The 16,210-nt window shown below is 40.3% G+C and overlaps 2 protein-coding genes and 1 pseudogene across 5 annotated transcripts in view; 2 read left to right on the top strand and 1 right to left on the bottom strand.

Moving 5' to 3' along the window:
* PSMD5 (proteasome 26S subunit, non-ATPase 5) overlaps positions 1 to 14,754 on the top strand; it is a 36,776-nt gene extending 22,022 nt beyond the window's left edge. The window contains exons 10-11 of one of the 4 annotated variants that reach the window (XR_013536253.1): positions 3,050 to 3,206; positions 13,852 to 14,754. Coding sequence is in view for 2 of the 4 variants with exons in the window: in XM_078375392.1 (XP_078231518.1) it covers positions 845 to 1,102 (258 nt within the window). In the remaining 2 variants the exon portion in view is untranslated. Of the gene's footprint in view, positions 1 to 844; positions 2,665 to 3,049; positions 3,619 to 6,258; positions 6,836 to 13,851 lie in introns of those variants that run through there. The other 3 variants (XR_013536252.1, XM_078375395.1, XM_078375392.1) reach the window with 3 other exon arrangements.
* LOC144582808 (thymosin beta-10 pseudogene) lies at positions 6,930 to 7,204 on the top strand (annotated as a pseudogene).
* On the bottom strand, positions 12,066 to 15,516 carry B3GALT9 (beta-1,3-galactosyltransferase 9). Its single transcript, XM_054256728.2, has 2 exons — positions 15,511 to 15,516; positions 12,066 to 13,696 (listed from the first exon to the last, which is right to left on the bottom strand). The coding sequence occupies exons 1-2, from the start codon at positions 15,514 to 15,516 to the stop codon at positions 12,593 to 12,595; spliced, it is 1,110 nt and encodes a 369-aa protein (XP_054112703.1). The 3' UTR covers positions 12,066 to 12,592.
* Between the last annotated feature and the right edge of the window lie 694 nt (positions 15,517 to 16,210).

Below are 16,210 nucleotides of genomic sequence, written 5' to 3'. Positions count from 1 at the left end.
GTTTATTTTTGAAATATTTCAAACATAGTCATATCTTCCTACCTTTGCCTAATCCTATTCCCTTTCCTCTGTTCTTAGATAAAATCACTGTCACAAAGTTAGGGTCCATACATGATTTCATATTTCTACCAAATGTTGTATATGTCCTTTAAATAAAACACAGTATTTTAGATATTCATAAACTTTGTAAATGATATCATGCTGTTTGTATCATTCTGTTAGGTTGATGCAAAAGTAATTGTGGTTTTTGCTTTTTTCCCCCTTCAATTTTTTTTTAATTTATCTATGTTAAGAGGCAGTTAGAAAGTTGGTATTTCATTGAATAGCCACAATATATCATTCTCCTTTAAATGAAGATTTAGGTAGTATCTTACAAATGATACTACAATGAACAGTCTTGAAAATATTTGTGTACAATATGAGTATGTTGAAGTTAGTCTTTTCTACTTTAGTTGTTATTTTTCCACTGTGTAATCATGCATTATTTATAATTTGCATCTGCTATTTTCATATAACAGTTTTACTTATGTCATTTCCTATCCTTTGTAAACATTATTCTTAATGTTTATTTTTTATTGCTACATACCATAATTTATGTAACCATTCCCTCATTATTATTTATATTATAACTTTCACACTATCATGAACATCTTTGTATACAAGGATTTTTTTGTATTTAAGATTATTTTATTAGGTTAGATTCTCAGAAAGGAATTTACTCAAGACAAAAGGTAATATTTTTTAAAGTTCATGTTGCCAGATTTCTTTGTAAGTATTGTGCCATCCCACTAACAAACTTAACTTCAACTCAGAGGAATTGTATTCTTTCTGCCTTCCATTACAGGCCATTGCAAACCAACCCTGGGCTCAGAAACTTATGTTTAACAGTCCAGGTTTTGTAGAATATGTGGTGGACCGGTCTGTGGAGCATGACAAAGCTTCAAAGGATGCCAAATATGAACTAGTGAAAGCGCTTGCCAATTCCAAGACAATTGCAGAAATCTTTGGGAACCCAAATTATTTGAGGCTCAGAACTTACCTGAGTGAGGGTCCATACTATGTGAAACCTATTTCCACGACCGCAGTAGAAGGAGCCGAATGATTTCTCTAGAGGCTCATGTGGAGGACCACTTTTTGACCAAAAGTTCTCCTAAGGCATTTGGCTCCATCTGTATTTCACAAAAGAGACTTCCTTCCCCCAAGAATTATCATGAAATATCTGATGTTACTTTGTCACCAACATCGTTGTGTTTCTACATTGAAATGCAAAGTGGAACTAGGGGTTTGGAATGCATTAAGAGCAGGCAAGCTTGGTCATAATAGATTCAGTGTTTTTCAGATTCCTTTCACTGCCTCAATCTTTGCAACAGGATGGAAGGTTTTTTTCTTCCCTCAGAAAATTTTCATGGACCTACAATTTTATTTAAAAGCCTACTTCAGGGGCAGGTGCAGTGTCTTATGCCTGTAATCCCAGCACTTTGGGAGGCCAAGGTGGGCAAATCACTTGAGTCCAGGAGTTCGAGACCAGCCTGGCCAATATGGTGAAACCCCATCTCTACTAAAAATATAAAAATCAGCCAGGCATGGTGGCGCATGCCTGTAATCTCAGCTACTCAGGCGGCTGAGGCATGAGAATTGCTTGAACCTGGGAAGTGGAGGTTGCAACTGAGATCGTGTTGCACATGAGCCTGGGCAACACAGCAAGACTCTGTCTCAAAAATAAATAAAATAAAAACCTGTTGCCAAATTATTTCTGGATTCTCTTCACTACCTTTTTTTCTTTTTGATCCTTTTTCCATTTCTGATTCCACTTTCAAAGTCTTGGATATATTCCTTGAAAAATGAGTAGTGTGTAATATTAAAATTATGTTCTCTGTACTCAATACTTTTTATGAGCTCCATTTTGTTTTTTTTTTGTTGTTGTTACTATTATTCCTTTGAAAAAAAGACTTAAAATCTCTAAAAAATGTTTATAGTGTTCATGTAATGCTTTTTTGCTGTTTACCAATGAATTTTACCCTCTTGTGGTTTGGGGGAGGAAAAGTGATAACATGCTATCCAGAAGGATTCCTAAACTGTCATTTCATTTATTGGTAGGTCATCATTGTTGAGGGTTTTGCTTTGGGTTTTTCCTACCCATAAAGTCAATCTTAAGTTGATCAGAAAGAGGGAAACTTACTCCTAATGAACAGAAAGGACATATGCATAAACAGGACACCATCTCATTAATTTACAAAGGATAATCTTTCTTTTCATTGACAACACCTACACCCACTTGTTTTCCAGTGTTCTTCTCTCTTAAACAGCAAACCCAAAGCACTCTGCATACCAAATCACCTATTCAGAGATTTCTGCATGAGCATATTTCTTTTAGGCCATGGTGACGTTGATAAACCATCCCTACTTTGTAACAAAATTTTTTTTAAGTGACTGGAATTATCTAGTCCCCAGATTGATCATCTCCCTTGGCAACTTGAGTCTTTTGTGTGTGTTTCCATGCCGACCAGTTCCCTACTGTTAATATCACTACTAATTAGGCTACAGCCAAGTCTTTCCTGGCCTGAGAAATATTCTCTTAAAATGACCTTTGCTTTAATCTCATTCATGATGTTGATTATTTGTTCAATGTGGTATAATATATAAAATAAAATATTGTCATAACTATTTTAAGTGTACAGTTCAATATATTAAATATGTTCATATTGTAGTACAACCATCACCACCATACATCTTCAGAATTCTTTTCATCTAATACAATTGAAACTATACTCATTAAACAATAAGTGTCTCTTCCCCCTTTTCCCCAGCCTCTGGCAACCACCATTCTGCTTCATGACATTGATTTTATTCACTAAACAGAGTTTAGGGGGATGCCCTCTCTCCTATATATGGCCTATACATTCTGATTTTTTTAGATGAAATAAAATTTGTAAATCATTTTCATTTAATAACACCTGTTGACTGCCTGTTCTTGGCGTTGGGGAAAGTGCTAGACATTGGCCTAAGTACAAAGTACATCTCATTTAATTTTTATATCTCTGCTTCACAGATGAGGAAACCAAGACTTCGAGAAGTTAAGTAACTTATCTGAAAATCACACAAGAAGCAAGTGTCTTAATAGCGGAAGAAAATAGGTCAATAGAAAATTAATATAAGAAGCACAATAACAGAGGAAACAGAAAACACGTCCCTAGACTTGAGGAAAGGTAAGCGAAGGAAACACCTGAATCTTGAACTAGTAGGAGACAGTCAAGTGAAGAATACAGTGGAGTAGCAAAGCAAAACAGCGTGATCATTTATATTTCTCAATGGGGAGGAGGCCAGGCACAGTGGCTCACGCCTGTAAGTAATCCCAGCATTTTAGGAGGCTGAGGCAGGTGTATCACCTGAGGTCAGGAGTTTCAGACCAGCCTGGCCAACATGGTGAAACCCCATCTCTACTAAACAGCTGGGCATGGTGGCACACAGCTGTAGTCCCAGCTACTCGGGGGAAGCTGAGGCAGAAATGCTTGAACCCTGGAGGCGGAGGTTGAAGTGAGCTGAGATTGCAGCACTGCACTCCAACCTGGGTGACAAAGCAAGAGTCTGTCTAAATAAATAAATAAATAATAAAATAAATAAGTAAATGAGAAGGTGGGGGCCTCTTTGCTGATGTAATCAAGTTAAGATGATGACATTAGGGTGGGCCAAGAGGGAAATTTGGACACAGAGAGATGATGTGAAGTTACAGACAGACAGCAAGCAGTCCATGTAAAGGTGAAGGTAGAGGTCAAAATGACATGTTTGCAAGCCACAGAACGGCAAAGATTGCTGACAACCAGCAGAAACTACAAGAAACAAGGAAGGATTCTCCCCAACAGGCTTCAGAGAGAACAGGGTGCCAACAGCTTGATTTCAGCCTTTTAGCCTCCAAAACGTGAGAGAATAAGGCTGGGTGCAGTGGCTCATGCCTGTAATCACAACACTTTGGGAGGCTGAGGTGGGTGGATCACGAGGTCAGGAGTTTGAGACCAGCCTTACCAATATGGATAAACCCTGTCTCTACTAAAAATACAAAAAAAAAATTAGCTGGGCCTGGTGGTGGGCACCTGTAATCCCAGATATTCAGGAGGCTGAGGCAGGAGAATCGCTTGAACCCGGGAGGTAAAGGTTGCAGTGAGCTAAGATCACACCATTGCACTCCAGCCTGAGTGATAGAGTGAGATTCCGTCTCAAAAAAAAAAGTTACAAGTCACCCAGTTTGTGATACTTTATTATAGTATCCCTAGGAAACGAATATAGGATATATTTCATGGCATGAAATGTGAATTTGTTGCACCCCATCTATGAAGTATCGCCTAAGTAGAACTTGACAAAAGTTAGAGATCCAAGTCTTTACATGAGTGAAGTTTTAAGTTAACATAAACTGGAGGGCTAATAGTTTTACTTGCTGTTCTACCTCCTAGATTACTAAAATGTTTCCTGCTTGCAGACAAGAATAATATTTTTTTTTTTGAGATGGAGTTGCTCTGTCACCCAGGATGGAGTACAGTGGTACAATCTCGGCTCACTGCAACCTCTGCCTCCTGGGTTCAAGCGATTTTCATGTCTCAGCCTCCCGGATAGCTGGGATTACAGATGTGCACTACCATGCCCAGCTAATTTTTGTATTTTTAGTAAAGATGAGGTTTCACCATGTTGGCCAGGCTGGTCTCGAACCCCCAACCTCAGGTAATACACCCACCTTGGCCTCCCAAAGTGCTGGGGCTACAGGCATGAGCCATCAGGCCTAGCTAAGAATAACATTTTATTATACAAATTCCCTTATTTAAGGGTTTTCTTTTAATTCTGAGCATTCACCACCATCACTGAATCACTACTGCTATCACTGATTCATGACAGTTCCATAGAATGATTTTTAAATATCCAAGGCTGGACATGGTGGCTCATGCCTATAATCCCAGCACTTTGGGAGGCTGAGGTGGGTGGATCAACTGAGGTCAGGAGTTTGAGACCAGCCTGGCTAAAAACCATCTCTACTAAAAATACAAAATTAGCCAGGCGTAGTGGCACATGCCTGTAATCCCAGCTACTCGGGAGGCTGAGGCAGGAGACTCACTTGAACCCAGGAGGCGGAGATTGTGGTGCACTCTAGTCTAGGCAACAAGAGTGAAACTCTGTCTCAAAAAAAAAAAAAAAAAAAGAAAAGAAACAAGAAATCTGCTAGTTATAAAGCAAAATAAGACTTGGTTACAGCACACACACACACACGGGCCCTTTCTTCCCTTAGTCCCTGTCATGCAAGTCTGATAGAAGAAGATCTACAGGGAGTATCCCTGGCAGACTGACCAACCCAGGTAGATGTATGTAGAATGACTAGGTTATCCTCAAACAATTATTGGATACTGAAATCTACTTCACTAGGGTAATAAGTTAGGCACAGAAGGTGGTTTGGACCTTTGGAATGCACCTGTAGATTTCAGGGCCTTGTGACTGGCAGAGTTAGAGCATGTTGGGAGCCTTTTTCTCCCGGTTTTTAGGGTCAAAGGGTGGGATCCTGCTGCCTCGTCACTCCAGTGTAGTGTGGGTGCCACAAATGCTTAGGGCTAGGATGCTGCTTCCCACCTATATCATGCCAATTACCAAGGGCATCTGAGGGTAAAAGACTGCAGTGTGAGGAGTTGGAAGGGAGGGGCAGAGGAGAGAGAAATATCTGGCTGATTCTCAGTGGAGGAGGGTGGGAAAAGCAAATGGGATCTGATACTATCAAGGTGTCTCTCATTCAAATTCTGTTAGTCTTCAACCTCCCTAAGCTTCAGAGAACAGAAGAGATGGCCCCTAGTGAGGAGAGTGGTAGTATCCTCCCATGGCCCAGATAGGACACACCCATCTTCTGAAGAGGAAGCCCCTAGGCAGCATATGTATCACCAAATTCATGAAGAAGCATAGCCATGAGAGGCAGAGTGGAGCTGGAGATATAAATGGCTTCCAGGTAGACACAGAGAGGAGGAATAGTGACCATATCATCATGGACACCCAGATGTTAGGGAGGTCCAGGCCCCATGTAGAACCATTTCTGGAGCTGAGGGTTTAGTTGGAATGTACACTAGTGAGAGCCTGCTGCCCACAGGTTGCTCAGCCCCTCCTGAGAGCATCCCCTGACAGAATGACCAACTTTGGTGTATATATACAGAATGATTAGAGTATCCACAAGCAGGTATCAGATACTTGAATGTACTACAGACTTCTGGGTATAGTATCTTTTGTCCTCTTTCACAGGCATCCCCAGAGGTATGGAACATTTTATATAGGATGTTTGATTAGTCCTTTTTGAAACCAACACAGAGAGTCAAGAGAAATGAAGAAACAGGAAAATACATTACAAATAAAAGAGCAAGATAATTGTATGGAAACTAACCCAAATGAATGGGAGATACTGTTTTACCTGATAGCAATTCAAAATAATGGTGATAGGCTGGGCGTAGTGGCTCATGCCTGTAATCCCAGCACTTTGAGAAGCTGAAGTGAGTGGATGAGTCGAGGCCAGGAGTTTGAGACCAGCCTGGCAAACATGATGGAACCCCATCTCTACTAAAAATACCAAAAAAAAAAAAGCCAGGGGTGGTGGCACATGCCTGTAGTCCCTCAGCCTCAGCTACTTGGGAGGCTGAGGCACAAGAATCACTTAGAACTGGGAGGTGGAGGCTGTAGTGAGCCAAGATCACACCACTGCACTCCAGCCAGGGCAACAGAGTGAACTCTTGTCTCAATAATAATAATAACAATGGTAATAAAGATGCTCACCAAAGTCAAGAGATCAGTATAAGAACTGGGAATTTCAACAAAAAGAGAAAAAGTATAAAAAGTACCGTGCCTCTTGCTGCAGCAAGGCGAGTGAGGACACTAGAAGCCCTGGCTCAAAGGGGGATAGCAGGGATTGTTTTAAGAAAATGGCAGGCAAACCAGACATGGGGGAAATCACCAGCTTCGATAAGGCCAAGCTGAATAAAACGGAGACAGAGGAGAAGAACACCCTGCCAACCAGAGACCACTGAGCAGGAGAAGCGAAGTGAAATTTCCTAGGAACTTCCTGCCCCTGTCATCTTCAAGACCCCAGTCGTGATGTGAAGGAAGAGCCACCTGCAAAATGGACATGAACCACAAGCTGCACAGTGAACCTGAGCACTCCACGCTGATGCCACTGGCTCGTGGGTCTCTGAAGGGACCCCCCCAATCAGATTGCCAAATTATCCAGTTTTCCTAGGGATATTATAGAAAATTATTTGTATGAATAATGAAAATAAAACATACCTCTTGGCAAAAAAAGTACCAAACAAATTATAAATTTGAAGAATACTATGTCTAAACTGAAAATTCAAATAGAGGGGTTTGACAGCAGACCAGATCAAGCAGAAGAAAGGACCAATGACCTTGAAGACAGGTCACTGGAAATTATTCAATCTGAGAGCAAAAAGAAAAAGTAATGAAGAGTATAAATAATTTAATAGATTTATGGAACAACAACAATTTGAAAAACTTATGCATTATTGATGTGCCAGAAGGAGAGCAAGAGAAAGAAAGGGATAGAGAATATATATAAAGAAACTAACAGAAAACTTTCCAAGGAAAGAAAATTAAAAGCCAGATCCAAGAAGCCCAAAGTACAGCAAATAATCAATCCAAAGAGACCCACACCAAGATACAGCATAATCAAATTGTCAAAAGTTAAAGACAAACTAAAGTGCTGAAAGCCGCAAGGGAAAAGCAAATTGTCACATACAATGGAACATATATAAGACTATCAGCAGATTTCTGATCAGAAACCTTGTAGTCCAGAAAGGAATGGAATGGTATATTCAATACCCTGAAGAAAAAAAAAAACAAAAACTGCCAACCAAGAATACTATACCAAATAATCCTATCTTTCAAAAAGGAAAAAAATTGAGAGTTTATCACCACTAGACCTGCCTTATAAAAAATGCTAAAGGGGGCCGGGTGCAGTGGCTCAAGCCTGTAATCCCAGCACTTTGGGAGGCCAAGGCGGGTGGATCACAAGGTCAACAGATCGAGACCATCCTGGTTAACATGATGAAACTCCGTCTCTACTAAAAATACAAAAAATTAGCTGGGCATGGTGGCACGTGCCTGTAATCCCAGCTACTCGGGAGGCTGAGGCAGGAGAATTGCCTGAACCCAGGAGGCGGAGGTTGTGGTGAGCCGAGATTGCGCCATTGCACTCCAGCCTGGGTAACAAGAGCGAAACTCCGTCCCAAAAAAAAAAAAAAATGCTAAAGGGAATTCTTCAAGCTGAAGGAAGAGACTGCCAAGCTGTAACATAAAAACATGAAAATAAGGCTGGGAGTGGTGGCTGACACCTGTAATCCCAGTACTTTGGGAGACAGAGGCTGGTGGATCATTCAGTCCAAAGATTGAGACCATCCTGGCCAACATTGTGAAACTTCATCTCTACCAAAAATACAATAATTAGCTGGGTGTGGTGGTACACACCTGTAGTCCCAGCTACTCAGGAGGCTGAGGCAGGAGAATTGCTTGAACCCAGGAGGCAGAAGCTGCAGTGAGCCAAGATCACACCACTGCACTCCAGCCTGGCAACAGAGTGAGACTTCGTCTCAAAAAAAGAAACGAATGAAAGAAAGAAAGAAGGAAGGAAGGAAAAGAAAGAAAGAATGAATGAAAGAAGGAAGGAAGGAAAAGAAAGAAAGAATAAAAGTCACTGGATTGGTTCCACCCTTGATGCAAAACTAAAAAAATAAAGTCACTGGAAACAGTAAGTACATTGTCAAATCCAAATTCTCTATTTCTGCAATGGCAGTGGGTAATGAATTATATCTCTAGTATTAAGTATAAAGATTAAAGTATATAGTATAAAGATTAAATGCAAAACTCTTAAAAACAGCTAAAGCTACAATAACTGATTAAGGGATACAAATTATAAAAAGGTATGAAGTGTGGCATCAGAGTTTAAAACATGAGAGGAGGGGCAATAAAAGCATACAGTTTGAGTATGAGATTAAAATTAAAATTAAGTTGTTGTTAACTTAAAATAGCCAGTTATAAGATGTTTTATGTAAGCCTTAGGGTAATTACACAGCAAAACCTATAATAGAGAGACTACAACACAATAATAGTAGGGGTTCGATACCTCACTTTTAACAATAGATCGTTCAAACAGAAAATCACTAAGAAAATATTGGACTTGAGCTACACTTTAGACAAAATGGACCTAACACATATATACAGAACATTACATCCAAAAGCCATAGAATACACATTCTTCTTAAGCATACACATTTCATTATCCACGATACATCATATGTTACCTCATAGTAAAGTTTTTAAAAATTTAAGAAGATTGAAATCATACTAAGTATCTTTTGTGACCATATTGGCATGAAACTAGAAATCAGTAACAGGAGGAATCAAGGAAAATGAATAAATAGGTGGAAACAAAATAATATGCTCCTGAACAAATATTGGGTCAAACGAATTAAAAGGGAAATTAAAAAATATCTTGAGGCAAATGAAGACTTGTAAGATGCACCAAAAGCAGTTCTAAAAGGGAAGTTCATGGCACTAAATGCCTACATCAAAAGGAAAGAAAGATCACAAAATACCTAACATTTCAGCTCAAGGAAACTGTAAAAGAACAAACTGGCTGGGTGCAGTGGCTTACACCTGTAATCCCAGCACTTTGGGAGACTGAGGCAGGTGGATCACTTGAGGTCAGCAGTTTGAGACCAGCCTGGCCAATATGGTGAAACCCCATCTCTACTAAAAATACATTAGCCAGGCGTAATGACGCACACCTGTAATCCCAGCTACTCGGAAGGCTGAGGCAGAAGAATCATTTGAATCTGAAAGGCAGAGGTTGCAGTGATTGTGCCACTTAGTGCACTAAGATTGTGCCGCTGGATTCCAGCCTGGGCGAAAGAGTGAGACTCCGTATCAAAAAAAAAAAAAAAAAAAATCTTAAGAGACAACTATGAACAATTATACACCAACAACATGGATAATATAGAAAAAATGGATACATTCCTGGACACATACAATTTATCAATCCTAAAATATGAGGAAATGGAACATCTGAACAGACCAGTGCAGAGTAAAGAGATTGAATCAGTAATAGAAAGTCTCCCACCAACAAAAAGCCCAGGATCTGATGGCTTCACTGCTGAAGCCATCTACCAAACATTTAAAGAATGAAAACCAATCCTTCTCAAACTCTTCCCCCAAAATATGCAAGGGAATACCTTCAAACTCATTTTGTGAGGCCAGCATTACCCCAATAGCTGAGGCAGGAGGATCACTTGAGGCTAGGAATTCAAGATAAGCCTGGGCAATATGGCAGGATCCCATCTCTAAAAAAATACAAAAATTGGCTGAACGAGGTGGTACACACCTGTAGTCTCAGCTACTTAGGGGGCTGAGGCAAGAGGATCTACTGAGCCTGGGAGGTCAAGAATGTGGTGAGCTGTGTTCATGCTATTGCACTCCAGCCTGGAGAGAGAGAGAGAATTTATATAAAAATTAAAGACATATAGTATATTTCCAAATAGGAAAGGAAGAAGTGAAACTGTCACTGTTTCTTTCTTTCTTTCTTTTTTTTGAGACAGAGTTTCACTCTTGCTGCCCAGGCTGGAGTGCAATGGTGCCATCTCACTGCAACCTTCGCCTCCTGGGTTCAAGCAATTCTCCTGCCTCAGCCTCCTGATAGCTGGAACTACAGGCATGTGCCACCATGCCGGTCTAATTTTGTAGTTTTAGTAGAAACAGAGTTTCTTCATGTTGGTCAGGCTGGTCTCGAACTCCCGACCTCAGGTGATCCACCCGCCTTGGTTCCCAAAGTGCTGGGATTACAGGCGTGAGCCACTGTGCCCTGACCAAATAACGTGATTTAGAAGTGACCAAAGGCACTAAATAGACATTTCTTAAAAGAAGAAATACAAATGGACAACAGGTATATTTAAAAAAATGCTCAATACCGCTAATCATCAGGGAAATGCAAATTAAAACCACAATATATTATGGTAAACCAATAATACAGCCATTATGGAGGTTCCTCACAAAATTAAAAATAGAACTACCATACCATCTAGCAATTCCACTACTGGACACATATCCAAAAGATATTAAATCAGTATGTCAAAGAGATGTCTGCACTCCCCACATTCAGTGCAGCATTTATTCACAAGATTAGTAGCATCAAGCTTAGGTCCACCGGTGCATGAATAAATAAAGAAAGAAAATGTTCATCCATCCATTTTATAAATCCACAATAAAATTATATTCCACTTTGTAAATGAAAGAAATCCTGTCATTTCCAACAACGGGGATGAACCTGGAGTACATTATGTTAAGGGAAATAAACCAGGCACTGAAGGACAAATAAGTGCATGAGCTCACTTATATGTGGAGTATAACAAAACTCAAATTCATACAAACTGAGAATAAATGAAGGTTACCAGAGGCTGGGGGTTAGGAAAACAGGGGAGATATGGCCAAGAGAGCCAACATTTTTGTTAGACATGAGGAGTAAGTTCAAGAGTATCATACATCATGGTCATGATGGTTAACAACAATATACGAATATACAAAAGTATGTCAGGGGAAATCACTTGATTTAGCCATTCTATAATGTACATATATCAGAACATGTTGTATGACATAAATATATATAATTTTAACTCATCAGTTCATAAAAAAGACTTAGTTATAATAAACTGTATATTGATCGGGCACAGTTCCTCACACCTGTAATCTCAACACTTTGGGAGGCTAAGGCAGGAGGATCACTTGAGCCCAGGAGTTCGAGACCAGCCTGGGCAACATAATGAAACTCCCATCTCTACAAAAAAATACAAAAATTAGGCCGGGTGTGGTAGCTCACGCCTGTAATCCCAGCACTTTGGGAGGCTGGGGCAGGTGGATCACTTAAGGCCAGGAGTTTGAGACCAGCCTGGCCAACATGGTGAAACCCCATCTCTACTAAAAATACGAAAAATAGTTGAGTGTGGTGGTGGGCACCTGTAATTTCAGCTACTTGGGAGGCTGAGGCTAGGAGAATTGCTTGAACCAGGAGGTGGAGGTTGCAGTGAGCTGAGATTGTGCCACTGCATTCCAGCCTGGGCGACAGAGGGAGACTCTTTCTCGAAGAAAAAAAAAAAAAATTAGCCAGGTGTGATGGAACATGCCTATAGTCTCAGCTACTTAGAAGGCTGAGGTGGGAGGATCCCTTGAGCCCAGCAGCGGAGGTTGCAGTGAGCCAAGATCGTGCCACTGCACTCTAGTCTGGGTGACAGAGCCAGACCCTGTCTCAAAAAAAAACAAACACCTCAAAACAATGAAACATAATGTTCTTTCTTCTGAAAGAAATGTTTTATTTTGAAAAGAATCATGCTATACCAACTTAAATTTCTTAAAATGAGATCTCAGTAATTGAGTACACCAGAGCACAGAAAAAGTTTTGTACCTTTGCAAGTAAAATTAAAGATTCAGAGAACCTACATAAAACACAGGAAGAAGGGATGCTTTCTAATAACAGGGTTGAAGGGAACTTTAAAATAATAGATTCACAAGGAAAATTAAATAAATCCTAATCACCAAAATACATGGCATTGTTTTTTATGGTCCCCAGGTGAAAACGTTTAAAGCTGTCAAGGTATGTCAGAAGTTTACAGGAAATGAGCCCATAGTATGTCTCAAACAGTGTACATTCTTTTCCATCATTAATTTCCTTCCATGCCAGGGGCATTTCATCATTTGCAATTTCTGAGGATGTAAAAATGAACTTATAGCAACATCTGTTATATCTAATGTGTCTTTTCCCAGAAAACCTTGAGCTGTGGATGGGTATAAGGCCAATGGACTTAGCACAAATTCCTACAAACACATCAGCTGGCACCATCATGGGTACTTCTTTGAAAACCACATACATCATTCGAGCCACATCTTGGGACATTATAAAGGCCTCACCACTGCAGTAATCTGGGTAGTATTTTTCTGGGTACTCACTAAGAGGGACAAAGTCTCTGTTCTGAGGATCTCTATTGGGTGTAACCTGATGAATAACTCTTCCTACATAGATATCTTCTAAGTGTTCTTTCAGATTGAGAAGATAGTCTACCAAGCTTGGTAAATTGACAAACATTTCTTCATCCACCTTGAGAATGAACAGGGCATTAGGGCAAAAAGTCACAGCCCACTGTATCATTGCAATGATCTTCAGGGTTTGGTTCTCATAACTGTCCAAGAAGATTCCTTCAATTATATCATTATTCGTATGGGACTCTTTGTTGATCTCTTTCTGAGTAGTTACTGAAACAGGCATTCCCAAAGCAAACAGTGTGAGAATGGGATGCCCTTGGAAACTGGTCACATTGCCCCAAGTTTTCCTAATGAGGTCCCGTCTTGTTCCATTTCCTGGGCTACTGAAGATTAGAGACAGCAAAAAAATGTTCTTCCCTTTACACACTTCCGACTGGCTCAAGACATAATATTTGGAGAGATTACTTCTTAGGGGTTCTGTGTTCAATTTTCTTGCCTTATTCTTAATTTCAAGAGCTTTCATATCTATATAAGGCAAAGAATGCAGAAAGTATTCCTCCACAAAGTCAGCCCCAAAAAGCAAGGCATGAAACAGGATGACATTAAATAGAATGAAACACCACTGGTGAGTCCGCAGTCTGCAGAAAGTCACCTAAATAAGAAAAGGACACGTGTTCATTCAAGCTTCATCTCCATTCCTGTTTTTGCCCTAACTGAGCCCTATATGGACCTCTCACAGCATTTAGCAGTACACTCTATTTTAAGTGTTCATTTTGGTATATTATTATTATCTATTTCTTCCACTAGATTGTGGTCTCCTGGACAGCAGGCATATGTTTCTGTCTTCTCCAGTGCTGCTGATTCCAGTATTTGGCACAAAGTGAACACTGAGTAAAGCGTGAGTTTGTTGTTTTCTTGCTTGTTTGGATAAAAGCTTACTTACTATATACAAGGCACTGACTTGGACACTGGGATTACAAAGAAGAATTGGACACAGACAAATGGATATAACTTAACAAGTGGTAGCATTGTGATAAAAATCTGTAGGAAAATACATGATGTTCTTTCTTGAATGGGAGCACTTGAATCCATTTCTTCTCCAATTACAAAAGTCAGGGGCTCTTTTTCCATGAAGTAGCTGCTTTTGTTAGCCATGGCACTCTGGCTACTATCAAACATTTATATTCTTCTAGTATGACTTTCCAATTTAATCTAATACTGAATCACAGTTTGTTTTGACAATGTCTCCTAATCTATCTGACATTTCCAGTTATATGGACAGATCACTGCTATCTGCATAGCACCTCTTTAGGGATGTAAGACAGACCTAGACCAAGCCTAGCCTACCTCATCAATGCAGATGGAAACTTTCTGTCTGAAAGGCCATGTACAGAATTTTAATATAACAGAGCCAGGGAACATTAAATGAGTTAAATCCCTATTTATTGGATCTTCGATCAATAAAGCCTCCCGTAATAACCGTTATCTCCTACTATGCACTTGCCATGTGCCAGGCATTGTGATAAGCACTTTCTGTGTCTTAACTCATTTAATCCTGGTAATATCCCTTTCAGATAGGTTATTCTCATAATTAAGCTGAACATCTGAGCAGCTTAGTAATTTGCCCAAGATCACACAGTGGGTAAGGGGTTGGATTAGGGCATGATTTGAACTCAAATCTGTCAGATTCCAAAGCTCATCCAGGCTGGAGTACAGTGACTCGATCTCAGCTCACTGCAACCTCCACTTCCCGGGTTCAAGCGATTCTCCTGCCTTAGCCTCCTGAGCAGCTGGGATTACAGGTGTCTGCCACCATGCCAAGCTAATTTTGGTATTTTTTTTTAATAGAGATGGAGTTTTGCAATGTTGGCCCGGCTGGTTTTGAACTCATGACCTCAAGTGATCCTCCCACCTGGGCCTCCCAAAGTGCTGGGATTACAGGCGTGAGCCACCACACCTGGCCCCAAAGTTGACTCTTAACCACTGGAGAATCACAACTCCTATCTTTACTTATCCATGTCCTTTATTTTATTTATTTATTTATTTTTGAGACAGAGTCTCACTCTGTGGCCCAGGCTGGCGTACAGTGGCACAGTCTTGGCTCATGCAACCTGTCTCTTGGGTTCAAGTGATTCTCATGCCTCAACCTCCAAGTAGCTGGGATTACAGGCATGCACTACCATGCCCGGCTAATTTTTGTATTTTTAGTAGAGATGGGGTTTCACCATGTTGGCCACCTTAGGTGATCCACCCACCTCAGCCTCCCAAAGAGCTGGGATTACAGGTGTGAGCCACTGCACCCGGCCCCCACGTCCTTTAAACAGTGAAAAAAACAATGAAACAAAACCCCAGCAATTATAATCTGAACTCCTTTCCATTTTCTCATTTACACATAGAAAAAATTTCAGCTTCCTCAAAGCCTGTTTTACTAGGTATCAAATGCTTCAAAGATTATAAGAAACTTACTTGCATGTTGTCTGTGAGTCAATTTCAGGGTCTTAGAAATTATTGAGTCCAGATGCCAAGTTATGCCCAAATGCATCTCAGGATCACTCCAGTCTAACAGCAATTGCAGTAAAGTACTCTGTGACTCAACCTTTAAGGATAAGGTTTCTTGCCAGTCAACCTGAGCTTTTGTCCCAGAATACCTGCTGACTGCATAGGAGAGTGGGTGCCGATCACATTACAGCTAGAGTGAATCCAGAACAATGAATAGAAAAAGCAAACCTCTTCAAATGCTTCCAAACCGGTGTACTTCATAAAACTGACCCCAAGTCTTTATGCCGAGTTCCTGGTAAAGTATGTGTGGAAATTCAAAGAACAGTTACCCAGATCACCTCTCCACAGCATCACTGCTCAAGAAGATATATCCTGTACTGTTTTTTGGAGTGCATCTCAAGAAATGAAACAGTTGGAGTAATGCCTGCTCATACAGTTTTTGCATGTGTATGTACATGCATGTGTATGTATACATACACATGCAAAAACTGTACTAGACATCAAGAAACATTTTCATCTCTAGCGGGTGCATTATTTTCTCCCAAAAAAACATCATATTGTGAGGTCTGGTGTCTGTCTCATTGTGGAGGATTCAGAATCCCTAGTATCAGCTATGCAAGCACATTACTAAATCAATTTTATGTCATTTGAACTACCTCCCTCAGGC

Source organism: Callithrix jacchus, chromosome 1 (genome assembly GCF_049354715.1).
Source record: "Callithrix jacchus isolate 240 chromosome 1, calJac240_pri, whole genome shotgun sequence".
NCBI lineage: Eukaryota > Metazoa > Chordata > Mammalia > Primates > Cebidae > Callithrix > Callithrix jacchus.
Note: the sequence above shows the minus strand (reverse complement) of the source record. Positions and strands in the feature narration are given on the sequence as shown.